Source organism: Herpailurus yagouaroundi, unplaced genomic scaffold (genome assembly GCF_014898765.1).
Source record: "Herpailurus yagouaroundi ecotype Mexico unplaced genomic scaffold, PumYag 28, whole genome shotgun sequence".
Classification (NCBI taxonomy): Eukaryota; Metazoa; Chordata; class Mammalia; order Carnivora; family Felidae; genus Herpailurus; species Herpailurus yagouaroundi.
In genome coordinates, this window is record NW_024412376.1 from 5,690,611 (window position 1) to 5,710,127 (window position 19,517).

Sequence of the window (19,517 nt, forward strand, 5' to 3'; positions counted from 1 at the left end):
ACCTGAGTGGCTCAGTGGGTTGAGCGTCCAACTTTGGCTCGGGTCATGATTTTGTGGTTAGTGGGTTCAAGTCCCATGTCAGGCTCTGTGCTGACAGCTCAGAGCCTGGTGCCTGCTTCGGGTTCTGTGTCTCCCTCTGTCTCTCTCAAAAATAAACAAACATTAAAAAAATTTAAAGCCAAATGCTTTGATTGGATAGGCACCATCTTTGGCTCACATGTGAAGTGACATTAAAAATTGTGATGTGAAATTGGTCAGAAGGTGAGAAATATGGACACAAAAGGAATTCTGAAATAAGGTTTGGGAATTAGAATGCTTTTAAGTGCCATTGAAGATAATTCTATTTATCTGGTGTTGGAACCACATTAACAATGTTCTCACTTGGTATTCCCAAGTATTTGCCATCTACAGTCCTTGTTTCCATCATAATAATACAGTCTAGATTTATAAGCATATTGAACTCACATTCTTAAAATAGACCCTACTGAATGAGAAATATATCAGCTTACTAAAATGGCCAATTAATTTAGCAGTAGTATTCTAGCAGAGAGTTTACTTAACAAAAGAGAAATGGATACATTTTTGCCAGAGGATGACAGCTTTCATGAGTTGGGGAATGTTTAAAGAGATCTCAAAAGTTCCTAATTTATTTTTGCTAGTGCAATATCATTTATTGTGTACCTTCTTTGACCTAGCCAAAGAATTTTCTTAAGGAAAATTTGAAGATGAAACCAGAGATGAGGAGCTTTAAGAATTTGAAATGGCTACTTGAAGCTGTAATCTCACTCACCCATGAATAACTAACTCCCAAAGCACAGATTTCTGAGGACAAAAGTCTACAAGAGTCTGCAAAAAAGAGTGGGGGGAGAGAAAAAGAGAGAGATCCAGTAGATGTCTTTTTTTATAACGGGACCACTAGGCCAAACGATGCAAGGGAACTACACTGCATTAAAGGAACAAAGATTTCCCTCAAGCCCTTAGGGGTTTCTGATGACATGTTTTTACCTCTGCATTACATCTGGACATAAGGAGGGGAAGATATTCACTTCGGTAAAAATGCTTCTCTCAGTATCTTCCTCTAGTCTTTAATTTTTAATTTAAAGGTAACTAATTGATCTAGCTGATGAAAGGTATAGACAGAAATGAGTTAGTTTTTCTCTCCCTTTAGGGAACCCTGGTAAGTTAGCAGTAGGCCACATTAAGTTAGACAAATTCTCCCAGGGACCTGGAAATAGTATCTTTTGTCAAGTTGAAAGAAGGTAGAAATTTGGGTGGAAAAGGCAATCTATGCTCTTCTACCTGGGAAATCTCTAGTCAGCAATGCAGAGCTTCTAAATCAATGTTTCTATGCATAGTTTCTATTTTATTAAAAATATAAATACCTCTCAGGATTATCCTTGTATCTCTTCACTGTTAAGTACATGGAACCTTATCATATTACAAGGTGTGATCATGCAAGTACACAAGGCTTCATTCAAAGGGCAACAGAAAAAGAAAGAAAGCAAATCTGCCGGGGTATATAATATACAGCACTTAAAATTAGACTAATATCAGCCCATTGAAGAGAGCTGTGAAGTAAGGATTCAAGAAATCCATCTGTGCTAAAACAGACCTTTTCTTCTGTCTGGAAAACACGGATCAGAAAAGTTTATCTGGATGAACTATAATCCATGTTTTCCCAGCACCTGCTTCAAAACAATTCTAACACTCTAAAACAGAGATCCGATCTATCACACAAGTGAATTATCATACACTTATCAACCCTCGAAACTTCCAAATAACACCACTTCAGTGGAAATGTCTGCCCTATTCTCAACAGTCCTAACTTTTAAGACTGATAAACCCATCCTCGGGGCCTGACACAGAAACTGGATGGGCAGGTCTATCACTCACACTGATATTATTTGGGGTCGTAGACAAGAACAGAATAATTCCCCAAACTGGCTGATGCACTGAGGTTGAATCTTTCCCCATACCTTACAAGAGATCCCTATTTCTTCCCCAGTAGAAGATTCTCCCCTGGGAGGATCCACCTTAGTGGACATTCTGAGAGCTACCTGCCAGCCCCCAGATCGTAACACCTCCCCTCAGAATGTATCCCAGCCAAGCCAGAGCCTAGGTCTGCTGCTTTCAGCTGGGTCTGTTACCTACTCCTACTTCACTGTTAGACCTCAGCCAATAAACAGGAATAGGATAACCCAGATGACTGCCCAAGACTCTGTGCCCAGCCTGGAAACCAAAGGAAGAAACTATAACTAGGACACGGAAATAAAACTTGGTTGGGATGAAACTGCACTACTAAACCTCCTCTCACCAGGAAGACCTCGGAGTGGTCAAATGAGAGGCAACCTGCTCTCCACTGAGCATGCCTACAGGTCTAACCTCGTGATTTTCCAAGTCAAATACGCTGTATTATATTTAAAAAAAAAAAAAAAAAAAAAAAAAAACAACCGAATGGGCCCTCCCCATAGAGCATCCACAGGAATATGAGTGCCAAAGGGTCTCTGACCACCTTCCAAAAGGTAGGGAAACTGAGTCATGGCCTCCTTTTCTTGAGTCCTCCCCCCTCCCAGGGTACCGTGCCCTATCACACATCAGAAGTTCGTATGCTCTCATCATCAAGGCTGAACAGAAATGGCTTCTCCTTGGGGTGCTGGGGCTCTGATCTGTGCCTTATCCGGGAGCTGGGCAACACCCCAGAAGTACTGCTCTCCCCAGGTCGAGGCATGAACAAGGAGTCCCCAGGAGTCTCTTCAGCTGGAAGCAGCTTGTCCCCGGCCTGGGGGACAGGTGTCCAGGGTTGCCAGGAGGAAGCCACAGAGGGGGCTTTGCAGAGGGCTTTTTTCTCTTCCACAGCTGGCCGCCCCCTGCACAAGGCAGAGTTGGGCCCACCTGACAGGCTGGAGCTTCCAGAGCGAGTCAAAGAGATGGATCTAGAAAAGGACATATCCTACAAAAATAAAAGGGAAGAAAAAAACAAAAGAAAATAAGGGCTTTCCTGACAATGTCTACTCCAAAGCCCCAGGAAGAACAGCCACTTAGGATCACCACCTCATAGGTCCAGAGACCCCTGTCTATGGAAATCAAGTACAACCAACGGAATTCACTCCAGATGTGTCATGTTCTGCCTGGCAGGGAGACGTGTAGAACACATCAGAGTCTCTGTTTCTTTACCCAACCCAACTTGCCGCTTTCAAACAACCAAAAAATAAAAATAAAAATGAAACTCTGTACTTAAATCAGTAGAAAGAGAAAACAAACAAGACAGCCTTGGGCTTCAGCTGCATCCAGAACAGGCTGCTTGCCTACATCACCAAATAAAACCTGACCACTCAAGCAGAATTCATCTCCAAGTTGACAGCGGCTGCGTACCAGAAAGGAAATGACTTACTCTGGGGTGGCATTTGAGGGCCTGGACAGCTGCCCTGATCTCCTTAATCCAGCTGTGCATGTCTTCTGGACTGTCCGCCTGCAAAACACCCATAGCACTTATGGAGAAATCTCTGGCACTGTGATTCCAGCTTTCAAGTCTGTGATTCAATTCTAAGTTTATGAAATTACACCATTAGAACTGGAAGGATCCCAGAGATCATCCAGTCCAGTGGCTTTCAGACTTTTGAGGACATTTTTTTCCTGCAAACTCTTATTTGACACCCCATAAATAAAACAGCTCAAAGTGGATCTGCTCTGCAGTGGGGCAGAGGCCGTCCCTGCTGAAGCCCCTCACCCCCACCCCCCACCGCCCGGAGCACAAATGGCCTCCTGCTTTACAGAAAAGGCAAATGGGGCCCAGAAAGCCAAAGTTCAACGTTTATGGCTGGTCTAGATTCCAGTTCTCCTGACTCCCAATGCAGTCCATCTTTCTACTACAGCTATCCAAACAGAATAATCCCATTTTCAACTCTAGTCCCGCTAAAGCCAAATCCTCTGCATATCCTCCAACATTCGTATTATCTCTAGGAACAGGGCTTCCCTCAGAACACAAATGACCCGGGTCTGTTGTGAATCCATCCAGGCCTGGAGAGTTGGGAGACTCAGGGCACTAAGCTTAACAACATGTAGGACACTGCTAAACCTTTAAAAGGCATATCCCCCAGAAATGCCCACCAACGCCAGAAGGGGGCAGCAGCGACTCTGTGACAAAAGGAAGGAAAATCAAAACACCAAGGAGCGGCAGGTGGAGCCCTCGGAATTCTCAGTGCCTTCCAGCTTTATAGGGGTTGAGTTCAAGTAAACCTAGCAGATGTTTGCTGAGGCCCTCAGTCTTACAGCATCAGGTGCCAAGCACAGAGATGGGACCAGACCAAATTCCTGACCTCCAGAAATTTCTATTCATTAATCTCTCTCTGCCCCCTATGCCTTCCCCTAACAGTCCCACCATAAATCAGAAGCGTGCATTTGTGTGCCTATGTACGGTATATGTAAACACCACGCTCCAGCCTGCAAAACTCTCCACATACACCCCTCCCTTTCCGCAGCCCCCAAATGATTCTTTTACTTTGCACTGTATTTGGATAAAACAGTAGTTTTTGGCTTTGTTTTTTGGTTTTGGGTTTTGTTGTTTTGTTTTTTGTTTTTTTTTAATCCTCATACTTGCATTCCTACCCCTTTCTGTCACCCCAAACAAACCCACATCGGTTAGGTGTGTGCAGAAGACACTTAGGAAAGAAACAGTGTCACATCCTGGCACGCTGCGTTAATCGGGTATAGCAGCAAGTGCTCAAGGTGAACACCCCTCTCAGGTGCTAGAGCTGCAAACTTACATGTATTCTCTCTCCACTGGGCTTTTCCCAGTTGTGTGACAACCTGATGGTTGGGTTTTCCGAGAAAAATCCATCACTAGTCCAAAAAGATAAACAGGACAAGGTGTCCAAGATCCTTCCAGAAGGTATTTTAGTAGCATCAGACCTAGCCTGTTCTGCAAGTAGAACTGCTGGGAAAATGTAATGAACTCATTTAGGTAAAGCAGTTTGAACAGTGTCAGATGCACAGAAAGGGCTTCTTAAGTATTAGTTATCGTTTTTATTATTATTACACATGGGACATGAATGAAGCCTCAAACTGCAATATTATAAATATGTTAACTGCCTTCTCCCTGAGATTTTTTTTTTTCTGTTTCCTCATATCAAACTGCACGTAATTCCTACCTAAGGATGAAATTGTCAGTATCAAAAGAGATAACCTATTTGGTTACTTTGAATAAAACGAGATGGAGGTAATTAAATTGTCCATTAAGTAGAGAGACACACAATTTGGTAGGGGGCAATGTTAGAAGACTGGAAAAGAGAAAGATGGGACCTGAGGAGAGACAAACGTCTCCCACATCATACAATAGGTCTGGCAAGATCCACACGACAACAGTTTCCAGGGCTACTGAGCTACTCTATCCCCTCCCACCACCCAAGCACAACACAGCACCCCCCAAGTCAAATGCTTCCCCACAAGCCACAGGCCACCTAACTGACTGTCCTTTAAAGCTCCACCAACATATTTGTACATCTTCTCTAGGAACTTACCTCCATCTAGCAAGGAGCCACTGAATAAGAGAAAACTAGGGACCACCTGACTTACCGTCTGGGAAGTCAGACACAAGAATCAAAATCCTATAAAACACATTTAGATTGTTTCCAATTCTCCTTTAGTATAAGTAATGCTGCTATTCACACCTTTGTGCACAAAGCTTTTTTCATTCTTATGATTCTAGGAAAATTACCAAAGACTTGCGTTCTTTTAAGGCTCTGGTTACATCTGGTCAGAGGGATTTCTGGCCAACAATATGGATTTCACTTACCACCAACATATTATTTTTTTACGTGCACCCTTGCTAGAATTAAATATTACAATTTTTAAGTCTTTGCTAATATGATGGGAAAAATTATTAAATCTCTTCCTGAAAACATTTAGAAACTCAGAGATGGAAATTATTTGCTAGTTATATTTTTCCCAATTCTCTAACTCCACATATGGACATTTTTCCGTTAGATAACCTACAGAGTTAACCAGCCATGAGGAGAGTAATAATAAACATTAGTAAGCATTATTTTAATGTTTGACAAATGTCATTTAAAAATATTATTCCAATAGAAAAGCAGATATTGTGAGAAAAACTGAGAAGAAACAGACTTCCACTTTATTGAGATCACAATTATAATCTCTAAATTCCTCAAAACCTCAAAAACTGTGTGCAAACATATGGCGTATGTGTATGTCTACCTTTTATGGAAGGCTTGTGCTTACCTTTCATCAAAACCCCCCAAATATCTTAAAATACCACCTCAAAGGTAGCTTTGTGAACCAGGGGTAAAAAAAACAGTGCTGAAGTCCACACACATCATGGAGAATTGCAAGAAGCCTAAATGATGCTTAAAACTCAATAGAATAAAAAAGGAAGTACCATGCTCATACCTTCACCTCTTCCTGGCGTGCTTAAGTGTGTGCATTTGTTTTGGGCAATTGGTTCAAAAGAAAAAGTAGGGTTTCTGTCCTTGAGGGTAGTTTTGGAGGTGAGAGGAACAAAGGGTATTAAAAGCATGAGTCACCGTATCCTGATGTTTATTACAGTCCTACAAGCTTTTACTGAGTACCTACTATGAGACCAGCACTGTAACAGATGCCACGGTTTAAAGCAATGAATTCCACAGGTCATCAGTAATAGGTCTCCAGTCCCTACCAGGGTGGCTTCTCCTGCAGCTGCCCAACATTTGTCTGTCCCCAACCTCTGCACCTCCCCACCCTTCCCAACAGCTAATAATCCCTGCTTTCTCCCCAGGAACCAATCCTGTCTTTAGACACAGCCCTGCCAGTATGATTGCCTAGACTGTGCACTACATAGTTCAAGATGCTGTCATCCACCCTGTAGTCTAAATTAAAACAGTAAGTATCTATCTTACTTACTGTAAGAGCTCTATACCAACACTCTGCAATTCACATAGGAGCCATCTTATTACTACTCTTATCCTGACATAGCCCCCTAGTTCTGACAACTAGGCCTATACCAAGTTACCCAAACCAGTCTGCACTACATTTCTCATCTGGAGTAACTACATCCTCCTACCTAATACCCCTGACCTTCTATGAAAGGGAAATGGGGAAATGGTGACTGCTGCATGTCTCGTATTCCAAGGATTGAAATCTCATTTTGAACCCTTGCCCAGGACTGAGAACCTACCGATAAGTTTGCTGATATCCCAAGCTTCGATACCTGATTACTGCCAGATCCTGGATCTTGGTCACCATGATCCATCACCCCAAGCTGATCTCCACTAGTTGTCTATAGCCACACCTTCTACATCTTTGTGCTCTGCACCAAGCTGCTTTTAAACAACACAAGTGGGTGGGTCCTACTCTAGCACCTGACTAGGTGACTCCTACTCAGTTCCATAATTCACCAGGTTGATGATCTCAAACAAATAGTTTGCCTTCAGACATTCTGTCTCCTCATCTCTAAAATGGAGATGGTCTCAGATATCACTGCGAATTCAGTGATGTGCTGCCTGTAAACTACTTAGCACTGTGCCTGTGACATCTAAGTGTCCAACACAGGGTAGCATTCTCGGGCACAAATTATATAGATGTGTGACTTGGAAGGCAAATGTGACAGAAGATAAATGACCAACACCTCAGCAGATGGCAGCCAGCCCCATTCTGTTGCCCAAGCCTCTGTCCCTGCCCAAGGAGTCTGCTCACCCTGCCTACAGCTGCCCTGGTCCAGCTTTCCCGGATAGTGAGGATATGTGGTTCTTTCAGGCAGGTTTACTGAACATCCCCTAGGAAGCAGGTCAGAATGCCACATAGGCATGGTGGGTAAAGCTGCTGGCACCAAACTGTAGGGGAAGCCATTATATTCTTTTACGTTTCTCATGAAACACAATTTTTACTTGGAACAAATGACTGACAAACTGTCAGACTTACTCAGACTTAGGTAAATGGTGGACACTTCCTCAAAAATGAATGAAATGAGTCCGTTAAGTCAGGGAAAATCATGAATGCATTTTTTTTTCAATTTTGAGCTTCCAAACAAAATTAGAATTCCAAAAGCTTTCCGTACTTAAAGACTTTATTGGGTCACCTGGGTTGCTCAGTCGGTTAAGCATCCGACTTCAGCTCAGGTCATGATCTCAAAAGTTCATGGGTTCGAGCCCTGCATGGAGCTTGGCGCTAATGGTGTGGAGCCTGCTTGAGATTCTCTCTCTCCCTCTCTCTCTGCCCCTCCCCTGCTAAGGTGCACATGCTCTCCATCTCTCTCCCTGTCTTTCTCTCTGTCTCTGTCTCTCTCTCTCTCTCTCAAAAGAAAAAAGAAACAGGAAAAAAGACTTGGTTGATGATGATCGTTGTGGTGCTATTAACAAATGTGATTTTTTGATATTATATATAATAAAATGTGTCAACAATTAGAAGATCTGCATACCTCTGTGTGACCACTATTTTCCTAACGGCCAGCGCATGAAGTTACCAAATCATGCATTGGTAAAAAGGATCCATTCAAAGTATGAAACTGACCAGTGGATTTTAATGTAAAAGCATGGAAGTTTACCAATATTGATATTGGCTTCCAATTCCACACTGCACCTGAGCACTAAGAAACTACCATTTGTCAAGTTTTCATATACAATCAAAGAAGACTATCCACAATTATCTGACAAACCTATTAAAATAGTCCTTTTTTGCAAATACGTATCTGTGCAAGGCCAGATTTTCTTCATATTCTTCAACCAAAACAACATATGACCACAGATAGAATGCAGAAGCAGATAGGAGAATGCTGTCTTCTTTTAAGCCAGCCATTAAAGAGATTTGCAAAAACATAAAAACAATGCTACTTTTGTTGCGTTTTTTGTTTTAGAAATATACCTATTTTTCATAAAATACTACTTGTGTTAACATAACTGAGTTTTTGGCTGCTATCTGAAAATAAATTAATACATATTTTTAATGACTTTTACTCTATGTTCTTCTCAATTTTCTACTCTCTCTGAGTTAAGTGCTGTAAACAGACTTGTTCATTCACTCATTTGTTTATTTCAGGGAGATGCTAGTATTCTTTTATCCTGGAAATGTGAGACTAGAAGGCAAACGGTGGTAAAAGTGATGAGAAGCTCTGGTAAATGTGCATACATTCATTCAGATGATGCAACCAATGTCTCTTAAACATTGTTCTTGTTGGGATTCGTGTTTCCCAAATCACTCTCTCTAGTCCAAAGCTCTTACCGAGCATAATCGTTCACTTGACAATACTTATTTAGTACCAACCATGTGTCAGGCACTGTCTACTGAAGGACCTTCATAACACATCACCTTCAATGTCCCACAGACACTGTCAACTCAGAACCCCCAACACTAGGCTTGCCTTCACACTCACCAGTACCTCCTCGCCTGGCTGTGGTCTAAGTGATTGCTGTTGTCTGACACCCTGAGGCCCAGGCCAAACACCCAGCGGTGTCCTTGCCTCCCCATCTCCCCTCAGCCCACATCCAACCCACAACCAAGTCCCAGAAACAACTCTTCAATAGCTTTTAAGTTGTCCATTTTTCTCCATCCATCCTAGTTCAAGCTTCTTTCATCCGTCACCCAAATTACTACCACAGATACCAAACTTCTCTCTCTACCTCCTGTCTTACCTTTTCTTTGTCTGTCTATACTGCCCTGGGCCTGGAAACTCACAGCTGGCACACCATTAATGTGGTCAGTTGAGGGATATCATCGCCACTTTACAGATGAGGAAAACAGGGTTTGAACGTTAGATCACTTGCCCAGGTGGCATTTTTTAGAAGGCAAATTTGATTGGGCCACTCTCTGGGTTCAACCTCAATGGGACCCAACCCTCAAGATAAAATACAAGCTCTCTAATAGGGGCTATAAGGCATGGGCCCTCCACACAGGCTTCCCAGCCCTCCCTGTGCCCTGTGCTCCTTTTATCTCCAGGCTTTTTCACACATGCTGTTCTCTCTGCCTAGGCCACTCTTCTCCCAACTGACTCAGTTTAGCTGTGCCTTCCTGCAAGAAACCTCCCCCAACTCCAAGATGGGGGAGATGCCCCTTTTATGAGTTCCCATGGCAACCACAACTCACTGTCATGGTAGCACTTACCACACCAGGTTTTTTGTTCGTTTGCTTCCTTTTTTTTAATTCCCCTGGCCCCTTCAGTGAGGTCGTTCCAACCCTATAATGCATTTAGGCTCTTTTGTCACAGTCTATATGCCATGCTAGAATCACCCAACTGCCTAAGTGATTTTTTAAATTCACATATATTAAAGTTTACTCTTTACTTTTATTGCCTTCTATAAAGTTCTATTTCATATATCGACCATTACAGTATCATACAGAATAGTTTCACTGCCCCCCAAAACTCCCCTGTGTTCAACAACCCAACACTCCTTCCTTGACCCCATCACACTGTTTTAATTGCCTGTTTACTTGACTCTCTCTCTCTCTCTCCAGTTCACGATCTGTTCTATTTAACACAGTGTCATCCCCAGTATGAAGCAAAATGCACGGCACTCTAAGGATACTCTACAAATACCTGTTAAATTCAAGAACTGGAAACTTTTCGAACCTACAATTTAAACCCTGTCCCTGAATGACAATGGAACCAGCTCTAACAACTCCAGCAATGCTATGCACAGCTCCCTTATGCTAGCTCTTCCCCAGTGACACACGCTTGGGTGAATGAATGGAGCCCACAGGTAGTTAAGGCTGCCAGCATGTCTGCTGGGCTCGGGCAGAATGACCAGCTCAGAAGGGTCAGGACTATGGAGCTGCTGCCCAAGAAATGGGGGAGGGGAGGCCCTGTGGAACAACAGATGGTACTTAGTGGGGAGTGACACTTGGAACAAAGAAAGAGCACTGGGAACCCTGAAAAGCCTTGGCTAGGGAGCCCCACATCTAAACCAACACATTGCATGGCAGTCTGAATCCCAGAAACGCGGCATTATCACGATGCTGCATGGATCAAGGCATGCTCTGTAGATTACTAGGCCAGCTTGGGTAGGGACTTGGCATTGAAAGTCTAGGCCCTGCTTGGGTATCTGCCTTTCTCGCTCCTATGATTTAAGAAAGAGCTGGGAGAACTCCAAAGCTGTGGGTGGAGGGAGAAGCTTCTGAGAGCTGAACTGTCAGAGCCCAAACAATGGCTTTCTCTGTGCAGCTGGGCTTTGCACCTGGTGCCTGCACAGGGCCCTCTGTGCTTCGGTTCTTCCGCACACAGCAATGTCCACACAGGCGGGGCTTATAAATACCCTCCAAAGGAGAAGTGAAACCACTGGCTAGTTCTCCTTTTCTCTGCTTAGTTGGCGCCCAGCAGCTGAGAGCAGCTGGTACAAACTCACATTCCCCAGTTCAGAGGCTCAACCTGTTATTATTATTTTATGGTTGGGAAGCTTCTGGCAAACATCCTGTTTAGAATAAAATGGGACTCAGACTGACTATCATGGGCTAAATTTACGACCTAGAAACTTCAAACAAAATAAAAGAGAAAGCAGAGGAAAGGGCAAGACCTATCGCACACCATTCACAGAAAGAGAACACAAAAGTCTTCTCAGAGTGAGCCTTTTACCTGTATGTAGAAGGTCCTGGAGCTTGTTATGATTTCAAACAGGTTGTCCCTCATTAAGAGATCACTAGACAAAGAGAAAGCAAGTTACCAGGCATGCCTGCACACACACTGAGGACATGATTTATCCCAAGTAAAGGCTCCTGCGCCCTCTCCCATAGAAAGGGGGCTCCCAGGCCATTCTTCCTCCGACCTCTGCCTCAAAAACCATGACGGGGTCTCCTCCGGCTTAACTTCCCACAGGTTCTCAGTAGGTCTCGCCATCCCCATGGAAATCCCACACATACACATACCCCACCACCAGTTCTAACAAGATAATGCTCCTTTCCCTCTAAAACCTCCTGCCTAAGATCCATCACATCCCATACGACCTATAGTTGTGGGGGGAAGGGGCAGTTAGGGGCCAAGATGTATAAAGTTCTTTGTACAAAGCACTGCTTTAAGTGCTTTTTTCAGGGTCAAGCAGATGAACATTTTATTGGTTTTATAAATATGTAAATGTAACTAATCAATTGTTCATTTTACATATTTATTAATACATAAGATATTATTTATATATAAAGACATAGGGAGAGAGAATGGACCTGTAACATTTTATTAGTTTCAGGTACACAAAATAGTGATGCAGTATTTGTATATATTGTGAACTGATCACCACAAGAAGTCTAGTTGACATCAGTCACCACACATAGTTACAAGCTCTTTTTTTCTTGTGATGAGAACTTTTAAGGTCTACTCCCTCAGCAACTTACAAATATCCAATATAGCATTATTAATTATGGTTACCATACTGTACATCACATTACTAGGACTTATTTATTTTATAAATGGCAGTTTGTGCCTTCTGATCCCCTTTACCCATTTTGCCCACCCCCCACCTCCCACCTCTGGCAACCACCAATCTGTTCTTTGAGTGTTTTTGAGTGTGTTATTTTATCCAATGTTTACAACAATCCAGTAAGGAACTTAAGACTTTCCCCACTTTGTGGATGAGGAAACCCAGCCTCAGAGAGGCTACGTGACTTGTCCATGGTGCCAAAGTTAGTAAACAGCAGAGCAAGGATTTGAACCCAGGTCTGACTTCAGAATCTATGCTTTTAAGTACTCCATTACCATTTGCCTCTCCTATGGGAACCAACTCTCACTTCTAAAGCCTTCCTCCCCACAAGCAGCAACCTCATCAGCTTCATTAAATTACTGCTCTGTGCCACCCTGTACTGTGTTGAGACGGGGAACCAATGAGATATGGAAGGAGAAACTAGACTCCTTTAAGATACTTCAAACTCGGTATGAGTTTGGGAAGAATCCTGACTTCTACAAGGAAAAAGGGGAGATGTAGGTGATGCCCAGTGACAAACCCTAAATCGGCCAAAATTATTTGCAGTGTTGAGCGCCTGTTTTGTGTATCCAGGTGCTGTGGGCAATACATAAGGAGTAAAAGATCTAATTTCTTCCCAATAAAAGAACCAAAAAAAAAAAAAGCAAAACTATACAATTAGATGTTAGACTGTGTGTTCTTACGCCAAGAGTGAGAATAATTCCAAAAAAGGACTGATTGCAGGCAGAGTTGGCTTCATGAATGAGGACTTGGAAGGACATGGCAGGCACTGAGCCAGTGACATGGGCACCCGGGCAAAGGAGGAGCAAGAGACTAAAGACCCACGTGGGAAGGGACAGCAAGACAGTGTCAGAAAGACCTGGGACCAAATCCTGACTCCACTTGGGGAAAAGATATTGTAGGAATATTTTAAATCTTTGTGGGCCTTTGTACCCCAACTGTAAAAAGGAGATGAGAAGACCCCCCTTACCAGGCTGGTGACCACAAAGATCAATGTATAAAGTACATAAGGCATCTGCTACCATGCATGTCATATAGTGGTCACTTGAAACATTTCACTGACCATTATTACTTTCTGAATGGAGATGGCTCTTCTTACTGACTAAACTGTTTTCATTTTTTAAATTACTCACACACATACAGTACACTCATGTCATCAACTACTGAAGAGACGAAAGCAAAGCAAGGAGGAAACCCCACCCTTGTCACATCTACTTCCCAAGCTACACGTTGCCTTTCAATTCAATTCAGTTCAATTCAATTTAATTCAAGTTAACAAATGTTTGTTGACTACGCAGATGCCCTAAAGCTTCTTAACTGGGTTTGGGGAGGCCGCACAGTCTCGTAGGCCTGGAACCCGCAGAGCCTTGGGGACTTCTTTCCCTAATGATCTGAAGCTCCCTTAATTCCTTCACTAAGGATTCAGTCTGACTGTGGCAGTGAGAGACTCAGGTGAAGTACAGAGCACTCTTAGGACTCAATGCCATCTGGGCTCGCTAAGCTGCCCAACATGCCCAGGTGGCTGTCCACCTACCTGTTTGCACGGGCCCCCTGTGAAGTCAGGAATCATCTCTGAGGATGCAGTCATGCCCAGTCTTTCCTCCACCCACCATCAACCTCTGGAGCCACACTTCTGAACACCCATCACCAGCCACTTTTATGGAATACAAACTGTCACTGGGAACTTCCCTAATCTCTACTCTGCAAATATCATTTGCAAGACTCAGTACTGCTCCAGTTCAGTCCCTGCTTCCTTGGGGTCATGTGGCCTTTTGTTGCCATGCAAGACCTTCCTATGCCTTCATGTGATAACAGTCTGCCTGCTGCTAAGAGCCTCCCTGATGATGTTGGTCTGTAATGCACAGTCCATGGGATGGAGAGACGCAAACAGTCTCTAAAGACTGGAGCTTAAGGGGCAAAAGGAGGACTTTTAGATGTCCAGATGCCCTTGGGTTTCTACAGTTTAGTTCTAAGGGCATCTGTATCTATATTGACTACAGGAGAGCGCCTTTGCCTATGGGCCCCAGATCCCAAAGTCCTCCTATGCACCTTGGCACTCTTCCTAGTGGGAAGAGGAACACATTAAAAATACTCGCTCTTCCTCTACAAGGGAGTCACACAGAGATGCTGTTAATCACCTTTGTGTTAAGGAGATATCCAGGACTTTGTCAAAAAAGGGGAAAAAGGCGTAAGAAGTTCAGGGAAGAAGCATTGGAATAAGCAGTGATCTGACCAGCAGTGCTGATAAGTGAGACCTCAGGACACTGTCCCTGCTCTGAGCCCTAAGCCTCCCATGCAATGAGCATCTAATTCTAACACTTGAGAAGCATCCCAATACCACTCTCTTCTTTTTCCCACATTCTTTCTTTTTCTACATCAAAAATTATTATTTAGACTCAGCCTGTCCCCTCAGGGGCCAGAGAAAGGCAGAGGGAAAAGATGAGATGAGCTTGCCCAGTTTGGTCTCTTAGCTGCATTAGTTTGGATGCAGTAAGTGAGATGTCAGGCCCTGTCATGCTCATGGGAGAAAATTCTTAAATAGAGCTTCGGAAGGGTAGTAAATGAAGATTTAGGCAGGCAAATGTGGATTCCTATCAGAAAAAAAAAAGTAAGCAGAGATAATTACCCAGATTTGACCAGACACTCATGGGTCTTAAGAACATCCTTGAGAAATATAGTGCGCAGTGGTTCTCGGTCCTGGTGGAAAAAATTAGGTAAATGAGACTATCCACATAATGCCACAACCCAGCCCAGCTGATGAATGTATCTCTCTGATCAGAGGTACACTGCAAACAAGGCAAAGTCTCAAAATAACTATCAAGAGAGGAAAAAGTTCTAAGAAGATATTCTGTGGCTCTGACCACAGAGCAGCTCACTGCGTTGAGGGAGGGAGAAAGTGAAGGCCACGTTACTATTGACGTAAAGATGTACACATGGGATGGATGCTCATAAGACAGAGGCACCCCACAGGCCTGTGTGTGTGCCCACATCTCTACTCATGCACACACATGTCAGTGTCACCTGTGTGCCTCTTGCTTCCATGGCCTGTCAGAAGGGCCCCAGAATGACTACAAACCTGTTCACACTTGAAGTAGCAGAGAGTAAAGTCATCAAGTGCAAAGAAGCGACGTTTCCAGCTCTTCCGCTGAAATAAAAAGCAAGAGCAGGACATTAAGAAGAGGTCCCAGCATTCCAGAGGGTGTTCCAGTTCTAAGCCTCTGGGTACCCAGCCCAATGGAAGCTGGACTCCCACATTCAGTGGGAAAGACGGGGTCAGCAGAGGGAGAGACTTCTTCCTATTAGAGGCAGAGCCTCAGGCATGCAGGGGTGAGTATTTAGTGCCAAACCTTTCACCGGTTTGGGAAGTGGGCAGCTCCTCCTTGCAGCCAGCTGTCCACTGTGCACTGCCCACAACCACCGCTCCCAGGAGGCACCAGGACTCACTCTGGCCCCAGCGCTGACACTCACCACATTCCCTTGCTTCACGCAGTAGCCGCTCTTAATGAAGTGGGGCCCAGATGGAACATGGCTGCCTGTCGTAGGGATGTAACTCTGAGACCTTCGAAGGATGGCGTGGGACCCAGGTTCACTCCCTTCCTGCCCATCCCCACCATTCTACAAGGAAACAGTGTCAGGATTAGCACCTCCCCTTGCTCCTCACACGGCAAACCCCATGCCTCACCCAGCTCTCTTGGGGAAGCCTCTCTTGCCTCTTTACCCATGATAGCAATCAAAGAAGAAATAACAAGAAAGTAAACATTCATTTTGCTCCCATCAGGCACTGTACTGGGTCCTGTCAGAGAACAAGGCTTGCGAAGTTGGGCAGACCCAGGAAAAAGGTAAGGACAGAGAAGGCAAACCAGAAGAGGGGAGAAACACCCTATGGGAGGAGGGACAGCAGGCTTGTTTTGCCCCTGTGATTTACAAGTGGTAGTCTCCCATGTATGGTGCAGGACCATACCGGCCAAAATGCCTCAAGATATGGTGGCCCTGATTTCTGTACTGCTACTATTCACACCCACCCCTGTCCTGGGTTTTCTTGGCCACCCCATCTTCCCTGGTTCCCCCACCCACAACTACCTTTCCTCAGTGCAGCCCACCTCTATGTACATCACTGGCACACTATGGACACCCCCATACCCCTGCCCCCTCCCGCCCCCACCAAAAGCCCCAGGTCCCAGCACCTGGTTGATAGGCGTGTGTACCACCACCCCTCCGATGATCTCGGTCTTGTAGGCCACCTGCGGCTTCTTCTCTAGGGCTGGAGGAGCTGCTAGGCTTTTCAGAACCTCGGTAGTCAGGGGCAGGCTCCCAACTTTTGGCACCTGGCAAGAAAGACAGCTTAGGAAAAGTGGGGAGGCAAAAGAGGATTGGGGAAGAGGTAAGAAAAGCTAACGTACCAAATTGTAGTAAGGGCTCTTCCTCAGCCCTTCCATCGACACATTCCTGAATACGAGGAGCTCTGCCAGCAGACCCCTATACGCACATGCACACACACACACACAATTACCGAGCACCCACTGTGAGCCGGCCCTTCCCTGACTACAGACCAACCATAAGACAGCAAACAGACATACATGCCCCACCCTAATAGCACGGACATTCCAACAACAGAGACTGACCAAAAAATGCACAGCCAAACAATAAGAATAATTATAAATTGTGGGGAGTGCCATAAAAAAAATAAACAGGAGCTGAGATACAGAGGTGCAGGGGAACTATTTGAAACGGAATGGTGAGCGGAGGTATCCAGAGGAAGAGAGATGCTGGAACAGTAACCCAGAGATGAACAGGAACCAGGAATGTAAGGAGGAGAAAGCATGCTAGGCAGGGGAACAGGTAACATACATGTGGGATACGGAATAGAATTAGGGGACCATGAGCTTTGGAGCCCAAGGACCCGGGCTACCTACTCCTGACCTGTCACTGACTAACTGAGTGACCTTTGGCACTGAACCTCTCTCTAGGCCAAAACTGGCCCATGTAGAAAACAAAAAGGGTAATAATATTTATATCGTAGTCACTGTATTTATCAAATGACAGAGTATATATATATTTAAAATTCTCAAAAATAAAAAATATAAAAGTACAGTTGACCTTTGAACAACACAGGGGGTTAAGAGCACTGACTCCCACACAGTAAAAACTCCATGTATAACTTATAACTCTGAAAACTCAACTACTAATAGCCTACTGTTGACCGGAAGCCTTACTGATAACAGACACCATCAGTTAACACAGATTTTGTATGTTCTATGTATTATATACTGTATTCTTACAATAAAGCTAGACAAAATAAAATATTATTAAGAAAATCATAAGGAAAATACATTCACAGTTGTACTGCAAAAAAAACCCTGCATATAAGTAGTTCAAACCTATGTTGTTCAGGGGTCAAGAATATTACAAAATATTTTAATTAACATTTCACAAATGGTACTCACATTTACAAACACAGCCCTTTTGAACAGTTACCTTTTTTTCTCTCTTGGAAGAATTAGGGCACCGCGGACAATCACATAATCACAGAATTTTTATGGCTCTTTTGACACCACAGGCCACAGGCTGCAAACTGGTGGCCTGAAGGCAGATTCTGGCCAAACTATGTGTTGTGGAATATCTTAGCTAAAAATCCAGACTTCCAGCTAAGCAGCATTTCTCTCTTAAGATGGAGAACACTCTTCAGTTTGCCACTGTCCCTATCATGCTCCCCAACACTGAGGCTACAAGCCAGGTGCTGTTTATCCTCATTTATGTTGTTGTTTTTCTTCCTCCTTTCTCATTGCACTCATTTATACTGGAAATTCCAATAACATCTTTCATTTTGTAAGAAAATAAGAGAGGCCCAGGCCAGTCAAGTCAATCGCCCAAAGCCGTGGTCAATAACTGAACAGAGACTAGATCCTAACTCCCTACCAGGGCGCAATTTCCACGGCATCACAAAGCCCGTCCTTCACAAGTCTCAGACCTTATGCGGATCTAGACACGAGTAAAGCTAACATCTTCCATTTCTATGGCCTTGGGAATCAGAAGGACCTAAGAATCCAGACTTTTTCAAGAGCTCATAGCTCAGGGCCCTTTGAGAACTCTGCCAAGGATGAGACCAAAGACTACTCCATTCCATGTCTATTCAAAGGGTTAAGACCACTGTGATTACGCTGGAGCTCCAGAAAGAAGATGAGACCCCTGGCCTGGGCATTCCATTTACATAGACAAAGGTGACCTCCACCCATCAGCTCTCCAGATGGAGCCAGAAATCTACCTTCTCTCCCTTCCAGCTGTCTGAACTTCAGTTCCCACCTCAGTGGGCCCCATTCAGGGCCACACAATGTGTCAAACTCTGCTGCGTGGTCTCTACCTCAAGCAATCTGCTGCATGGTCTCTACCTCAAGCAATGCCTATGAAGTAGGCATTATTTTCTCCATTTTATAGAAGAGATCAATGAAAGCTCATTCAAAGGAAGTAAATTTCCCCTAGGACTGCCTGACTCTCCATTGCTAAATGCCCCACTACCTACCTATGCCACCTTTTCCTCCCTGAGCTTTGCTATAATGTGATGGGACCCCTTTAGGGATGTTGATTATGGCTGGGATGTTTAGTGATATCATCATCATGGAACAACAGAAGCTCCCCTCAAGTGACCTAAATGAATTCTAGCAAAGAAGGAGGGATGTAGCCTTTTAGACTTCCCAGTGGCCAGCAAAGGACTCATAGAAGCTTAGCTGTTGTACTGCCTCTCAGAATCTTGTCATCATGGGCTGCATCTGACCATCTACACAGAGCCTTTCCAAAGCCTCCAGCTTGTGGAGGACAAACCCACAATAACTGCCCAGAGCTTGAAAACAAGGTTATTCTTTTGGTTGGTCCATATCCCCAGAGGCCTAATTAAAGGTGTGCCCTCCTCAGTCTCCCTGTGGAGTATTCTCTGATGGGGGATATCCTTATGAATCTCATTTGCAATGTGAAATGAAAATTACAGGGACATGGGGCACCTGGCTCAGTTGCTGGAGCATATGACTCTTGATCCCGGGGTTACAAATTCAAGCCCCATGGTGGGTGTAGAGGTTACTTAACAACAAGAAAAGAAGGAAGGAAGGAAGGAAGGAAGGAAGGAAGGAAGGAAGGAAGGAA

At 44.2% G+C, this 19,517-nt stretch overlaps 1 protein-coding gene across 4 annotated transcripts in view; it reads right to left on the reverse strand.

Annotated features, from left to right (window-relative positions):
• Window positions 1-896: 896 nt before the first annotated feature.
• PLEKHA2 (pleckstrin homology domain containing A2) overlaps window positions 897-19,517 on the reverse strand; it is a 75,940-nt gene continuing 57,319 nt past the window's right edge. For all 4 annotated transcript variants that reach the window (XM_040454118.1, XM_040454034.1, XM_040453943.1 and 1 more), the window contains 7 exons: window positions 16,571-16,711; window positions 15,855-16,001; window positions 15,463-15,531; window positions 15,013-15,083; window positions 11,552-11,615; window positions 3,392-3,469; window positions 897-2,950 (listed from right to left, as the gene is read on the reverse strand). In XM_040454118.1, coding sequence (XP_040310052.1) covers window positions 2,588-2,950; window positions 3,392-3,469; window positions 11,552-11,615; window positions 15,013-15,083; window positions 15,463-15,531; window positions 15,855-16,001; window positions 16,571-16,711 — 933 coding nt within the window. In that variant the 3' untranslated portion in view covers window positions 897-2,587. The remainder of the gene's footprint in view (window positions 2,951-3,391; window positions 3,470-11,551; window positions 11,616-15,012; window positions 15,084-15,462; window positions 15,532-15,854; window positions 16,002-16,570; window positions 16,712-19,517) is intronic.